Source organism: Vulpes vulpes, chromosome 9, assembly GCF_048418805.1.
Source record: "Vulpes vulpes isolate BD-2025 chromosome 9, VulVul3, whole genome shotgun sequence".
Taxonomy (NCBI): domain Eukaryota; kingdom Metazoa; phylum Chordata; class Mammalia; order Carnivora; family Canidae; genus Vulpes; species Vulpes vulpes.
The window spans coordinates 97546298-97562178 of record NC_132788.1 but is presented as its reverse complement, the minus strand read 5'-3'; the positions used below and the strand labels follow the sequence as shown (position 1 = coordinate 97562178).

The 15881-nt window shown below is 51.4% G+C and overlaps 1 protein-coding gene across 9 annotated transcripts in view; it reads left to right on the top strand.

Moving 5' to 3' along the window:
• Positions 1 to 3511: 3511 nt before the first annotated feature.
• Positions 3512 to 15881, top strand: part of CRTC1 (CREB regulated transcription coactivator 1) — a 78186-nt gene continuing 65816 nt past the window's right edge. For all 9 annotated transcript variants that reach the window (XM_072721168.1, XM_025989596.2, XM_072721167.1 and 6 more), the window contains exon 1: positions 3512 to 3912. In XM_072721168.1, the coding sequence (XP_072577269.1) occupies positions 3787 to 3912 (126 nt within the window). In that variant the 5' untranslated portion in view covers positions 3512 to 3786. The remainder of the gene's footprint in view (positions 3913 to 15881) is intronic.

The window sequence follows — 15881 nt, the reverse complement described above, 5'->3', positions numbered from 1 at the left end:
TCAGAGAGTGGGGTGTTCCCAGGTCATGGGACACACATGCAGGGACATATTTCAGATAGGCCTTCAAGGAGGGTCTCTCAGAGGAGAGACCTGAAAGATGAGAAGGTGCCAGCTGTGAAGGTGCCACAATGACGCAGAAGCAGTCAGCAGAGGCGACAGGGCGTGCAGAGATCTGGAGGTGGTACAGCAAGGAGGCCAGACTGGCTGAAATGAGAGGCCAGGGAGGCGGAAGGGGGATGAGGGCCTCCTGAGTTGCCCGGAGGAGGGTGGATTTTTTTTCATGAGTGTGATGGGGATCATGAGATCCACCCTGATTTACAGAGGCCATGGGCTGCTCTGAGAAGCCTGCCCGGGCCACACTGGCATTAGCAGCTTTCTTTGATGAGTGAAAAAAGAAAAAATAGCAGGGTTGGGTTCTGCCCTGGTCACCAGACGCTTCAGCCTCGCCTTCCTCAGGGCTGGGGGTCAATGGAGCGGGAGGAGGGCTTGGGTCCCTGTCCGGCAATTGCGCAATAAGCAGGCTCACAGCTTCCTCTGACTCATCACCAGGGTTTAGGACGGATTGAGTTACCGCCTGGGTGTGGGGTGAATGGGGGTGAGTAGGGCGAGCACTGGCTCTTTACCTCTGCTCTGCGGGCATGGCCCGGTTTGGTGACCTGATAACCCCTGCTACCTACCAATTCTTTCTTATTTACTCTGCCCAGAAACCAGCTTAGTGCAGGCATATGTAAGTGATCAGGGTAACCAGCAATTTTTGAGCACTTGTTATAAGCCAGGCACCTGACATGTGTTAACAGCCTTTAAACCTTACAAAACTCAGTGCAGCAAAGGAAGCCGAGCTCTGTCATCAGGCCTGAGGTCTAGTCCTGGCTCTAGCACTTAACTTGGTACAGGCATCTGCCATTCCTGCTCGGTCTCTATTTCCTCTTCAATCTTACAGGATGATGGCTGGAACTGGAAACCGTATCTGTAGAATGCCCAGCTCTGCACCTGACTCCCAGAAGCTGTGGTCTCAGTCAGTGCCAGAGACAGAAAATAAACCTCAAATCGACTTCAGAAAAAAAGAGAATTACTGGCTCATGAAAACGCAGTACTGGGATCCCTGGGTGGCTCAGCGTTTAACGCCTACTTTTGGCTCAAGCCATGATCCTGGAGTCCTGGGATCAAGTCCCACATTGGGCTGCCTGCATGAAGCCTGCTTCTCTTTCTGCCTGTGTCTCTGCCTTTCTCTCTCTCTCTCACGAATAAATAAATAAAATCTTTTTAAAAAATGAAAATGCAGGAGTATTTAGCTTCAGGCATGGCTGGATCCAGGAGTTCAGTGTCTCTCTAACTTTGGCACTGTTTTTCTCTGTGTAGGGTCACTCTCTTGGGACATCTCTCTTCAAGTAGTGACCTCTGGCACTGCAAATCTGTGTTATCCTTCAAACCAGTCATCCAAGTGAAAAGGGTGCTTCTCTTTCCAGTGGTCCAAGCAAAAATTCCAGAATTGCCTCTCTTTAGGCAAATAGGATCACATGCCTGCCTTGAACCAATCATGACAGCAAAGCCATGGGCTCTGATGATTGGCAAAGACTTCCAACTTGGGAAGGTGTGTTTGTGGGGAGACAGGGTAATGAAGCCCACCCCATCCATAGATCATGGATTGAAAATTGCAGAATGTTTCCTGAAGGGCAGTTCATTTGTTGGTACCCAAAATGGGAGGGCAGATACAAGCATCATAGGCAGAAAGGTCAGAAGATCATGAAAATGCTCAAAACCATATGAACAAAAAGGATAAAATAAAATCATGGTAGTGCCCAGGGCACTCCAAATTTAAATTTATCTATATATATTTAATATAAGGATATTTCACTAAACTGTTGTAAAGTGTAAACAAAAAGCACGTTCATAAAATACTGGTGTCTCCCTATGATCACCACAAGCAACCCCTCTAGCCATCCCCTCACCCTAGTAAAAAGTGCGCTTTTTAAAAACCAATCTTTCAGGACACCTGGGTGGCTCAGTGGTTGAGCATCTGCCTTTGGCTCAGGGTAGATCCCAGGGTCCTGGGATCAAGTCCGGAGTCAGGCTCCCCAGAGGGAGCCTGCTTCTTCCTCTGCCTATGTCTCTGCTTCTCTCTGTGTCTCTCATGAATAAATAAAATCTCTTTTTTAAAAATTTAAAAATCAATTTTTTGGGATCCCTGGGTGGCTCAGCAGTTTAGCGCCGCCTTCAGCCCAGGGCATGATCCTGGGGTCCCGGGATCAAGTCCCACGTCAGGTTCCCCGCATGGGAGCCTGTGTCTGTGTCTCTGCCTCTCTCTCTCTCTCTCTCTGTGTCTCTCATGAATAAATAAATAAAATATTAAAAAAAATAAAAATAAAAATCAATTTTTCTTTTCTCTTTGCTTCTTTCTTTTAAGTGTGCTTTTTGTGCAATTAGAGCTATCACATATTCCCCTGGCTGCTCCTCTTGGCTCCTACCCTGTCCATGCCTAGAAACCCCTGAAGCCTCCTGAATATAAACCAGTATTTGATACTGGTGGTCATGGTCCCTCTGCTTGGGAAGGGAGAGTTAGATGTCAGAACCATTCTTGTTTCCCTGGTTCACCCTCCTGCCACTGGGAAGACCCTGCTATCCTTCTCACTGCGGGATGTAGTCTAGGTGGGACTTCTGGGCCTTTCCTTTAGCTCCCCATGGCAAACCTATGTTCCTTCAGGATTAAGAGTCCAGAGAGTAGAAACTGGTCAAATGTAAGGTGATAGGGAAAGCAAGATGTTAAAGATGATCCCTGTTTTTTTTTTTTTTTTTTTTTTTTTTTAAGATTTTATCCATTTATTCATGAGAGACAGAGAGGAGACAGAGACATAGGCAGAGAGAGAAGCAGGCTCCCTGCGAGGATTCCGATGTGAGACTGGGCCTGGGATCACGCCCTGAGCCGAAGGAAGATGCTCAACCACAACCACCCAGGCGCCTCGATGCCTGGGATTTTGGGCTGTGGAGGTTGCTGGCAAGGTTCAGGTCTCAGTTCAAATGCCTCCCTACTTCCCTGACAGTGGTGGCTGGGAGCCTCCCTTCCTATCATCAATATCCTGCCAGTCCATTACTAGTTTTATTTTCCACATCACAATTATCTCCATCAGAAATGTTCTTGGGTCATCTGTTGGTTGCTTATGTCTGTCCCCCCTCCCTAACTGCGCACCCCATCAGGTCAGGGACCACATCTGCTTGCTCACGCCTTTTCCCCAGTGTTTCTGGCACATACTGGCGCTCAATAAATATTCGTTGAATGAATGAATGCATGAATGAGCAACTCCCTGGACTGGTTGGTCTCAAACTAGTCCTAGTCCCGGCTCAGCATCGGGGTGCTACCTGTCTTTGTGGCTTGCTGGCCCCGTCCTTGTAAACTGGAAGGTTTTGGGTCCGGCGGTCTCCTTGGGGGCTCCGGCGCCCCAGCCGGTCCGCGAACCATGCTTGTCCAACAGCCAGGCGGCCGCTGTCCAGCGGGCCAGGAGTCTACTCACTACGCATGTGCCCAAAACCTACTCTCGCTCCCACCTCCCGCCCCTCGCCTCCCGCCTCCTCTGCTGGACCCAAACGCGCCCCTGAGACGTGCGCATGCGCAGTCGCCCCCGCGCCGCGCGCCGCTCCCGTACGCCTGCGCCGCACTCACGACCACCAACGCGCCTGCGCACTGCCCGCCGCCCGCGGGCCCGGCCGGCGCTTGCGCGGTGGCACTGGCGAGTGGGGGGGGGGTGAGGAGGTGGAGGAGGAGGAGGAGGAGGAGGAGGCGGCGGCGAGAAGATGGCGACTTCGAACAATCCGCGGAAATTCAGCGAGAAGATCGCGCTGCACAACCAGAAGCAGGCAGAGGAGACAGCGGCCTTCGAGGAGGTCATGAAGGACCTGAGCCTGACGCGGGCCGCGCGGGTAAGGGGGCTGTCCGCGCCGACCCTTCGGGGCCGGGAAGAGAGGGAGGGGGCGCGTGTCCGGCGTGTGCACGGGGCGGGGGGCGCGCGGCGGGGGCGGGGCGCGTGCGGCGGGGCGGGGCTTGGCACAGACAGAGGGTACAGGTGTCCCTACGCCCCGGACATCGTGGGCGGGAAAGGTGCCCCCACATCACCGGTACCTGAAAGGGTTCAGGTGCCCCCACATCTTTGCTACCTGGAGGTGGGGATAGGTGTCACTACATCATTATTATCCGGAGAGGACAGTGGCCTCTACATCATTACTACCTGGAGGGAATAGGTGCCAGCCACCACATCACTGTACCTGAGGAGGGACAGGTGTCTCTATATCCCTTCTACCTGAAGGGGTCATATGCCTCCATATCACTGCTACCTAGGGGAGACAGGATGGCACTGTGAGGTGTATGAACTGGGCGCTGCTTGTAAGCATCTTTGTTGCCTGGGGAGGGGGATAGGTGTTTCCATATCGTTGGTACCTGGTGCAGGATAAGTGCCCCCACATCACTGAGATCTGAGGGGAACAGCTGTCCCCACATCATTGCTATCTGAAGGGACAGGTTCTTTCTACATCTTTGTCACCTGTGCCTTCACTCCCTGGTTGTTGGAGGAAGGACAGGTATCCCTATTTGCAGACTTGAGGTGGGATAGGTATTTCTCCCTTTTGGATTATCTGAAGGAAAGTTTTGGTGCCCTCTCCTGTGGGAACCTGAGGGTGGTCAAGAAGGCAGATTGTTCTCCATCCTGGAGTTTGGAGTGGAGACAGCTACCCCTTCCTCAGGTAGCCCATATGGTGGGGACCAGGTGTGCTCCTCCCACTGAGATAAGGGACAGCTGGCCACGGATGGCTCCTGGTCTCTCGGGACCAGGGTGGAGGGACAATTCTTCCTTAAGTTGCTGGGTGTATTTGGCCTGTAGAGGCAGGCCAGGTTACCTGCTCACCTCACCTGGGAAGCTACTGTTGGCCCCTAGAGGAGTGGGAGGCCTGGCCCTTCTCTGGGCCCAGCTCTCTGGCCACATGACTGCACTGAGGTACCAAGCTTCTCAGGCCTTTAGTATCCTGTTTTGTCGAGTGTGTCTGGCAAGTCCTTGTGGGTCAAGGAGGAGAGCACGCTTTGCACAGGTGGCAGTAAGTCTCTGCTGCATTCCTATAGAGTGGTGGGACCCTCCCCCCTGTCCTGCATCTTAAGGCCTCAGGGAGGATTTGGATGGGAGCTGCAGACATGCATATGGCTGGTTTCTGGACTCGGCCTCTGATCTGACTGTTCTAGGCAGACATACCTCTGTGATAAGAGCCTCAGTCTCTAATTCTTCAGGTGCAATTTTCAAGTCAAACTCTTCTAATTACTCACCTGTTTCTCTGTGAGATCACGACCATATAGGCTAGAATGTGTATCTTCAATTCTGTGTGTTTGTTTGGCACATGTTGTTAGGGTGCTCACCATTGACCAGGTACTGCCTGTTCTTGCTCTAGCAGCTCATGTTTTTGCTTAGCATGTAGAGAAGGAGATGGTTGGTGATTGAATGAATGAAAGCAAGCAAAGCAAGCAAGCAAGCATGTACCTTGAGTGTTCCTATAAGTCAGGGCTTCTGAGGGCAGGAATGTCCACTTTATCTTGCCTCATGCAGAAGGTATATGTAGTGTAACAGGAAGAAGGAGGTCATATTAGGTTGATGGCTGTCGTCACGACGGGAGGTCTGGTTTCTGCATTGAGGTTGGAAATGTATTATTGTATTTAAAAAGATTTCTTTAAAATAACAGCTTTATTGAGATATAGTTTGTGTAACATATAATTCACCTGTTGAAAGTGTAAAAGCTAGTGGATTTTAGTATATTTACAGAGTTGTGCAACCATTGCCAGTGTCTAATTCCAGAACACTTTAATCACCCTCAAAAGAAATCCCATCCTCATGGGCAGTCACTCCCATTCTGCCCTCCCCTGGCCCATGGCAGCCACCAGTCTGCTTTCTGTGTCTATGGATTTACCTATTTTGCATGTTTCGTATACATGGGATCGTACGACATGTGACCTTTCGTGTCTGGCTTCTCTCACTCAGCATAATATTTTCAAGTTTCATCCACATTAGCATGTATCAGAGAATTTCATTGCTTTTTTTTTTTTTTACGACTTTATTTATTCATAAGATATAAAGAGAGAGAGAGAAGCAGAGACACAGGCAGAGGGAGAAGCAGGTTCCATGCAGGGAGCCTGATGTGGGACTCGATCCCCGGTCTCCAGGATTACGCCCTGGGCCGAAGACAGGCACTAAACTGCTGAGCCACCCGGGGATCCCCATTTCATTGCTTTTATTTTATTTTTTTTCATTGCTTTTAATAGCCAAGTAATACTCCATTGAATGCATGGAGCACATTTGCTTATATGTCATCTATTGATGGAGTTAGAAAAGATTTGTAAAATATGCAGACAGTCATTCTCTCAGTTCTGGTAACCATTCTCTGTTCCTTCCTCCCTCTCTGTTACCTTCCTTTATACTGGGAGTTGGGCGTGACCCTGGGCGGAGGTGAGCTTACACTGGATCTCATGAGACAGAGCAGTGTTCCGTACGGGGGGCGATTCTGTCCTGCAGGGACATTAGGCAATGTCTGGAGACATTTTGGTTGTTTCGTCTGGGGGAGGGGGTGCTACTGGCATCTAGTGGGTAGAGAACAGGGATGCTGCTTAACACCTCACGATTCATGGATGGCCCCCACCACAGAGAGTGATGCGGTCCTAAACGTCAGCAGTGCTGAGGCTAAAAACCCTTCAGTCTGGAGGAGATGTTGAATGGGCAGGGGTACAAGCTTTGTACCTGGGCAGATAGAGTTCAGAGCTCTGCACCCACTTGTATGGCTGTGGCGTCTTGGATGGGCTGGTAGCTTTTCCCACACCTGGGACCAGGTTGAGCAAGCTCTTTATAGGCCTGTTTGGCTGTTGCATGTGATGAGTGGCACATCTGCAGTGCCTGGTGCAGGTGCAGGTGAGCGAACCCACCTGATGCAGGCTCCCTTTCTGCCCTCCTGTGGCTGCAGCCTTCCCCTGTAATATATGCCAAAGTTTTACCTATACCTGTGAACAGGTGGGATGTGGTTGGTTTAGTACCTGCTTCTTCTCATGAATTCTTTAGGGTAGCATACCTACTCTTGGAATGAGTAGAGCCTTAATTCATGCTCCCATGTGTCAGTCTGCAGTTCTTGGTGGTGATAGGCATGCCATTACTGTGTGAAAGCCAGCAATCATTCAGCCTGATGCATAAATCCATGCTGTGATCTTACCCAGGGGCAGGGACCCTAAGCACTAGGTTAGGTGTGGACATGAGGTGTGATGTCAGAGAGACCACTTTCAAGTTGCAGGGAAGAGGAGTGGCTATATGGATATTCCATTCTTGTCTTGAGACTTGGGAGAGCCCAAGATGCCGGGAGAGCTGTGGTGCTCTGCTGTGTGACTTTGGGCAGTTGTCTTAACCTCTCTGGGCCTCAGAATCCTGACCTCTGAGCTTGGGGCAGCACATTTCAGGGACTGTCCAGGGACTATGTTGGGTGCTGGGGAAACAGCATCTGAGGCATGTGAGGGCCACAGTCTTGGGGAGCTGGTGAAGTTTTAGTGGGGACAGGTGAATTGCTGCAAATGAACAACACAGATGTTCTCAGAGGGATGCAACAGAGTGATGTGTTGGGAGTGGCCAGGGTGGGAAGCTGGTACTCTAACAATGAGATGCAGCCCCACTCCCTCTCACTGGGGAAGAGTGCCCCAGGTGAGGGACAGGCAGGCACAGAGGCCCTGAAGTGGGAAAGGCTTGGCGAGGTTGAGGCTACATCAGAAGACAGTGAGGCTGGCCTGTAGAGAAGCAAGAATTGGAGTGAGGTTGGAGTGACTTGGCGAGCCTGGATTTTACCGAGGGAGGAGCCCTGCGGAGGTTTGTGATGGCGAATGGCCTCCTCCTTTGCTTTATTGAGGTACGATTCTGAATACATTCAATCTCCTCCTTGAAGTATACCATTCGGTGGTTTTTAGCACGTTCACAGAGTTGTGTGACCATCAGCAGTCAACTTTGGAATGTTTCCGTCTCCAAAAGGAAGCCCCACGCCTCCTCCCCCAGCCCCTAGCACCCACTAATCTGCCTTCTGTCTCTATGGATTTGTCCATTCTGGACGTTTCATATACATGGAATCATGAAACATGTGGTCCTTCGTGTCTGGCTTCTCTCCCCTCAGCACGATGTGTTCAAGGTTCATCCACATTGTAGTGTGTGTCAGTGCTACATTCTTTTTTTTAATTGTGGTGTTATATATATACATATGTATAAAATATTTATAAAAAATATATGAACAAATATATGTATCAGAAAATTCACCACCTTCACCATTTTTTAAGTGGGCAGTTTCGTGGCATTAGGTACATTCACAGTGTTGGGCATGTGTGTCATTTCTTTTTTAAGGCTGAATAATACTCCATTTTGTGGCCCTGGCACATTCCATATATCCATCCATCAGTAGACATTTGGGTTGTTTCCACCTTATGGCCACTGTATCACTGCCATGGACGTTTGCGCCCAGGAGCTTGTGTGGGTGCAGGTCTTCTTCTCCCTTGAGTATATACCGAGGAACGGAGGTCACGTGATAGGTGCCAGATCATAGAGTGACTGTCCATTTAACCGTCTTAGGACTCTTCCTGTCTCACAAAGATGGCTATGAGCTGAACAGGCAAGGAGGTAAGAGGGGAAGCAGGCAGGCAGTGCAAGGCTGCTGTGGCACCTGGGTTTCGGATTGAGGAGAGGTGGCCAGAGCAGAGAGATCTCTGTGGCAGTGACCAGGATTACTGGCTTTTGTGATATTTTGGCAGCAGACTTGCCCGGATGTGCAGGTAGATCTCATGTAGGGGAGTGAGGGGAAGGAATGGGGTGTGTCACCTGCCTGCCAGGGACTCGGGATGCAGCAGGCTCTGTGTGTGACTGATCACTAAGCATCCCCGGGAGCACCACTTGGGCCAGAAAAAGCCCACACGCTAAGCAAAGCAGTCCAGTCTGTGGTGGCCCAGCCAGGGCTGCCAGTTATGGCTGAGCCGAAGAAGGGTGTTCTCCTGGCCCTGCCCTGTTACGGGGGTGGCTCTGCACAGGCTGGAGGAAAACGGGTCCCTGGGCGGCAGGCATAGCGCAGTGGTGGCTCGGGTTAGCTGAGCGTGAAGGCCGCCCCCAGTCCTGGCCCCAGTCCTGGCTTTGGCACTGTTTGCCTCTGTGCCGGCTGCTTCAAGTGTCTGGTGCCATCTGCAGCCTCAACACACACGCATGCAGGACTCCCCGAGCTGCTCTGTTTGAGAGGAGGGAGTGAGCCATCTCCCGCCCCCAGACAGCCCCAGCAGGCTCAGTGCTCTCCAGGTTGTGAGCTGCACACTGTGTATTGGGCTGAACAGGATAGGGGCCTCTAGAAAGATTTGCCCACGTTCTCACCCCCACAACCTGTGGCCGTGACCTTATTTGGAAGAAATGTCTCTGTCAATGAAATAAGAGTAGGATCTTAAGATGAGATCATCCTGGATTTGGGGTGGTCCTAACTCTTGTGATTGACGTTCTCATAAAAAAGAGAACATGCAGACGCACACAGGAGAAGGCCATATGATGACAGAGGCTGAGACTGGCGTGATGCTCCCATGAGCCAAGGATGCTGGGAGCCCCCAGAAGCTGGAAGAGACCGAGAAGATCCTCCCCTAGAGCCTCTGGAAGGAATGTGGCTCTGCCCACCCTTGGATTTCCAAAGTCTGGTCTCCAGAACTGTGAGGGAATAAAGTCCTGTCATTTTACACTTCTCACTTTGTGGTCCTTTGTGATGGTGGCTCCAGGTCGCTCTCCCCATAGGCTAAGGCAGAGTCTGGGTGCCTTGTTGAAACCACCTCGGGACAGTGGGCCTGGGATTTGTCTGCAGATGCACACATCTGGCCATCTCTGGCCTGCTCATACAGGTCGTGTGGCCTTCACCATTGAGGCGTAGAGTGGACCCTTCATTCATCCATTGTCAGGGCCTGGGGATCCTCACTCTGTTGCTGGTACGAGCCAATGGTGAATAAGCCAGGGGGATAATAGTAGGAGCAAGGCCCAGGGGCAAGATGAGAGTTTAATCCTAAGGCAGTGGGTCAAGTTTGCTCTTCTTGAGCTCAGCCCTGCCTAGAGAGGAGCTGTCGTCTTCTCCACTGTATAGATAGGAAACTGAGGCCCAGAGTGGTGTCCTAGCTTAGAAGAGGTAGAGTTGGTGCTCAACCCTGAGACAATCACACACAACGTGTCCGAAACAAGAAATTAAAATCACAGACTAGAACCTCTGTTGCTTGCCAGAGCACGTATAGTGCTACTTGGGCCTTGATTTCTGTGAGATGTGATTGTTTCTGCAGCTAAGCATGTTGGAAGATGTTCCTCCTGTGAGTTGGACCCGAGGAGACATATTTCTTGCCATTGAATATTGTTGTCACAGAGGTGGTAGCTGAGGGGTGCAATATATGCACCTTTGTTTGTGACTCATGGCTCTTCTGTGAAAGTCACTGCCTAGGTCAGGTTGGGTGTTCCATTCCACAGCCTGCAAGGGACAAGCTTCTAAGCTCTCGTTTGGAAGGAGACTTCATGGGAGCCCCAGCCCTGTTCCCAGTCTTTCCATGCATGCTTCCCACAGGTGACTGTTGAGTGTCTCCTACCAGCCTGAGGTCCTGTGCAGAGATCCCTTCCTTAAGCTCACACCCAGGCCCATGCATGCTACAGGTCCAGGAAGCCCTCCTGGATTCCCCAGAGCAGGGGGCCCTACCTCTGTACGCCCTGACCACCTGCCATCACCCTAGGGAATCAATATGCATGGGAGTTCCTTTCCTGAGCATGTGCCTATGAAATGAAAACGGGCTCAAGCAGACACTTGCTGGGCACGGTGGGGGGTGTCACTGGCTGAGGAACAGCACCTTCTCACTTCCTTGACTCTGACCCATAGTTAGAAATTAGTGTTTGTATGGCATCCCAGCACCCAACAACAAACATATAATCAAAATAACTTTTCTCTAATAGTCCTGCCCCAACTGTGTGTATGGAAAATTGATAAAATCAGTTCCTTCTATTTAATGTGGAATGCCATTTGTAAATAAAGTTTTATTAGAGCATGGTCATGCCTGTTCGTTTATGTCTTATATATGGCTGAGTTAAGTCATTTCGACCGAGACCATGTGGTCTACAGAGGCAAAAATATTTACCATCTGGAGCCTTGTAGAAGTAGTTTGCGGGTCCCAGGACAATGGATCTTACCCACAGTTTGAGACCTAATTTAGAGCAACAGGGAAGGTTGGAAGATGGTAGGTGGTGGTTCTGTCACTTTGAGGGCCTCTAAACTACCTGTGAGTTAAAGGATGAAGACTTTTGGGCTCCTCTTCAGATTCTGCTTCTGCAGATCCAGGTGGGACCCTGAATTTGAGTGAGGACCTGAAGACCTGGTCAACACAGGCCTTGCTGGGAGTCCTGTGCACTGCCGTCACCAGAGCTGTGCCATGCAGAGGGAGAGGGTCAGCCTCAGTCAGGGGTGTGAACCAGCTGTCTGGCCCTTGGTTGGTGGTATCTGTGGGTCCATAGAGCCAAGGAAGTGTTCCACTGTCACTGTTCCTAAAGCTGGCCTGGGGGACTGTGCAAGGTGATTCTTGTCCTTGCAGTTGTCTTTGTGGTCCTGGTTGGGGTTAATTAGATTTCTCTGGGTCAGAGCTGGGCCATCACAGGCACTGTGGAAGGCTACATGTCAGCCCTTTCCTGCTGGTTTCTGTGCTGGGGGTTTCTGGGTTTAACTCAGGGGTCTGGGGCTCCCCCTGGTACTACTTTGTGATATGAGGCAAAGGTACCTCAGGGGTCAGGATTAAGAGTCCTTGATGTTAGGGATTTCTTTCTAAATTGGACCCTCTGGGAGCACCTGGGTGGCTCAGCAGTTGAGCATCTGCCTTTGACTCAGGTCGTGATCCTGGGGTCCTGTGATAGAGTCCCGTATCAGGCTCCCTGCAGGGAGCCTGCTTCTCTCTTTGCCTGTGTCTTTGCTTCTCGCTTTCTGTGTCTCTCATGAATAAATAAATAAGTAAGCCCCTCTGAGAAATGGCATGCTGATATTGGGGTTGGAATCTAGTCTGGGGAGAGATTGGCCTGAGCACAGTGCCAGGGAAGCATCAGAGATAGGTGGCGCAGGATACTCACCCTGCCAATTCTTCCTCCAGGGGCATTTGGCAACATCTGGGGACATTTTTGGTTGTCTCATGTGTCATTTTGCCCCACAGCGGGGAGAGGGCATGTAGCAGCTTGGGCTGGGCCATGGTGAGGACAAAAGGAGTGCTGATTTGGGACGTTCTGAGGGTAATAATGTCAGAGTTAATCAGGAGGTGAGAGGAAGGAGGGCCAGGTGGGAGCTCCCTGGCTGCGATGGGGGAACCAGAGAGAAAGGGGCAGGGGTGGGAGAGTCCCACTTTGCCTTGGAGCTCATGGGATGGAATGGCCCCCTGTTTCTGGCTGGGGTGTCTCTGACCCCCTCCCCTTCCTCCTGCTACCACATCCAGCCTGACCCCAGGGCAGAGGTGGGTACCTTGCCCTGGCTGGGTGTGGCTGTGGTGCTGCTGGCCGGATGGGGGTCCAGGTGCGCAAACAAGGAAGCCACTGCCTGCCTCACAAGCCAAGGACATGGAGAGAGTCAATATTTATTATTTGCCAAATGGAAACGGAGTATAGGAACTGTGGGGGGATTCTGTAGAACCTGGTGCCCGGCCCAGGGCCATTGCTGCTGGGCTTTTTGCTTCCTCCATGGGTGAGTTTGCACCCTCCCTGGGTGAGTTTAAACCTGGGTGTGCTTTCTCTGTGCTCTGCTCCCTCTCTGTGAACCAGGGGTTACAGTGGCCTCTGGTTGGACTGTGGTCAGATTTAGGTTAATGCATGTAGCACTTCCAGAATGGGGCCAGCACATAGATGCTCACTGCGTGGTCACTGATGCTAAGATTCTGGAGGTGTGTGCACAGTGAACACATGGTGGCGCTCAGTGGGCACTCTTCAGATGGCAGGCATTCAGCAGGCACACTGTGTGTACTTAGCAGGTGCTCAGCAGCACTTGGCAGCAGGCACATAGTGGACTGTTGGTGGGCACATGGCAGACATTCAGCAGGCATTTAGCTCAAGTACAGTATGTACTTAGCAAGCATTCAGCAGGCACACAGTGTACGTATTCAGCAAGCATTCAGCAGGAATTCAGCAAGCACACACAATATACTCAGGAGGCACGTAGTGGGCATTTAGCAGGTGCTAAGCAGATACTGGACTGTGAAATCCCTGAGGTCAGGTTCATTCTGGAATTGGCTAGATGCAAGTGTCCTTTAATAGGGCCAGTTTCCCACCACACAGCCAGGCTTCCCCCTCTTAGGTAGCAGGAGTATGTTCCTATTCTCAATCTGGGAACATGTATGAGGTGCTGAGGGGGCATGGAGCAATGAGGGTAGCATGGTGGTCTTCCTGGAGCTTCAGTTTGGGAGAAAGTTTGAGTGTCAACCAGGTATGATGTGTTATGGAATGGACTGCAGACCCATGTGGGCTTGGGGCCGGTGGGCCTGGGGCAGTGTGGTGCCCTGGGAGAGAGTGTAAAAAAAGCATCAGAATGGCACAGTGGGATCTCTGTGCAGTGGCTACTGTTTGGACTGGAAAGTCCATTCCTTTAGTTAGTATTTATTGAGCACCTGCCTGGTGCTGTGTCCTGGGGATGCTTTGCAGAACAAGTCACAAGAAACAGTGGCCAGCTGGTTCCCAGGCCTGAGGTCATGGGTCTAAGAGAGTGAAAGGGGTGGGGACCCTTTGGGGGAGGTGATGTTTGAGCTGAGCCCAGGGGATGAGGATGAGCCATGGGGATGGAGAGCATGAAGCCTTTCAGTGAATGATAACTCGTGGGCCCTGGTCAGTGGTCAGGGTCTGGTAGCGGGCTGCTCTGGGAAGATTTTAAGCTGGGCTATGATGTGAGATGTTGGTCTAGCAAAGATCCCTCTGGCTGCCATATGGGAGTTGCAGGGACCTGAGAGGAGGCTGGGGCAAATGCCTCCCCTCCCTCCCCCTCGCCCACCAAGATCATTATAGACCAACACTTGCTGACTTGGGAGATTTTTTTTTTAAATCCAAGAATCAGGAATCTGATTCCCCAGGAAGGTGATGGGGGGTGGGGGGGTGTATATTAAATAGCTTCGACTCTGTGCTCCGGTGGCTCCTGGACTGAGGAAAGGTATTTTTGCAGCAGAGACTAGAGTCCTAACTTCATATGTGAAATTCTTCTTTATCTGTTGTCCCCGGCCTGATACCCCAGTGGTCATGGGGTTTTCACCCCAAAGCTGGGGTATGGCGTTTTGTCCAGAGGAGTAAGTCTCTGCATTGAAGGGCAGATTTCCTCAGTTAGCTGTTTAGTGGACCAGCACCCATTCCCAGCTGCACCCTCAGAGTTCCATGCTCTCTTCACTTCCTAGGCTTCACTGTCAAGCAGTGGAGTCCCCTGAGAACTTTTTGCAGGCTGCCTTCCCTGCCTGCTAGGCTTGCAGGGAACCTCTCTGCCACGCTTTTTTTTTTTTTAATTAAAAACAAAAGAAATTATTTATGTTTCAAAACTTCAGTGAAAATTGAAAACAAAACCCAAAGCATTTCCCATTTCTTCTGTGCATATGACACAGCTCACCTGGGCACAGAGGGCAGGTGGGTGCATGCCAGCTGGTCATTTGCCTGGAAATCTCTGGGAGGAAGTGTCGGCCCAGGCAGGCAGAGTGCCCGGGGCTGGCTCTGTGGAGCCAGCCAGTCCATTGGCGGGGGTGGGGGGTGGGGTGGGGGGGGTGGCTGGATGGGGGGGGAGGAGGGGGCTGGATGGGTGGGGGCACGGGGCGGAAGAGCACATATCACAAGGGAGTCTCTGTGTCCCCTCCTAGCCTGGCTACAAAGCCTTTCTCGGTAAGTTCAGTGTTTCTCAAGTAACTGAAGAGACAGGCTCCTGTGGCTCTCTTTCACGGGTCCTTTTGCACCTGTGAGCTTTCTCAGTCCCTTCTGTCCTCCCAGGCAGGCAGGGTTTGATAGCTGTAATTAGGATGGGAGCGGCTCATTAAACCATCACAGAATCAATGCACAGCCCGGGGAGTGATTTGTAGGCCCAGCAGCCTCAGTCTTTGCCTGCAGGTGGCAAGGAGACGCTAATTCCCTCACCGCTGGCTCTGCACAGGCAGAGGGAAGAGCCCCGAGGGTCCATAGCAGCGCCCTACTGGGCGCCTCTTGTGCCCAGAGCCTGCCCACAGCCCCCTCTGTCACCCCGGCAAGACTAGCCAGGTGGCTCCCTCTGGCTCAAGCCCCGCCTCTGCTGGCTTCCCTCAAATGACTCCATGTCTCAGTGGCTCAGTTTCCCATCTGTAGAGTTGTACAGCTTAGGACATGCTCACCCTAAGTGCTTTGCTCCATGCCTCCCCAGCATCAGGGTGCCTTTATGGGGCAGCTGTGAGGGCAGGGTCTTACGCTTTGGACCCATATGCTGGGGCTTGACATGTGACCAATGCTGTGACATGGCTTATGAACCATTTGCTTGGTTTTATTTGGTGGGCAGTGGGTGCATTCATTTCTCTTCAGTTTTTTTTTTAAAGATTTTATTTATTTGAGAGAGTGTGAGAGAGAGTGAGTGCATGTGTGTGTGTGCTGGTGCTCTTGAGCATAGGGGAGGGGGTGAGGGAGAGGAAAAAGCAGACTCCTTGCTGAACAGGGAGCCTGTCATGGGGCCCTGGAATCATGACTTGAGCTGAAGGCAGACGCTTAATTGACTGAGCCACCCAGGTGCCCCCTTAACTTTTTCTTTTGATAGTTTTAGATTTCAGCAAGGAGTATAGACCGTTCATTTCCCTACCTTTTCACCACCTGACTCTGTGAACATGTCATGTGACCAGGGTGGGA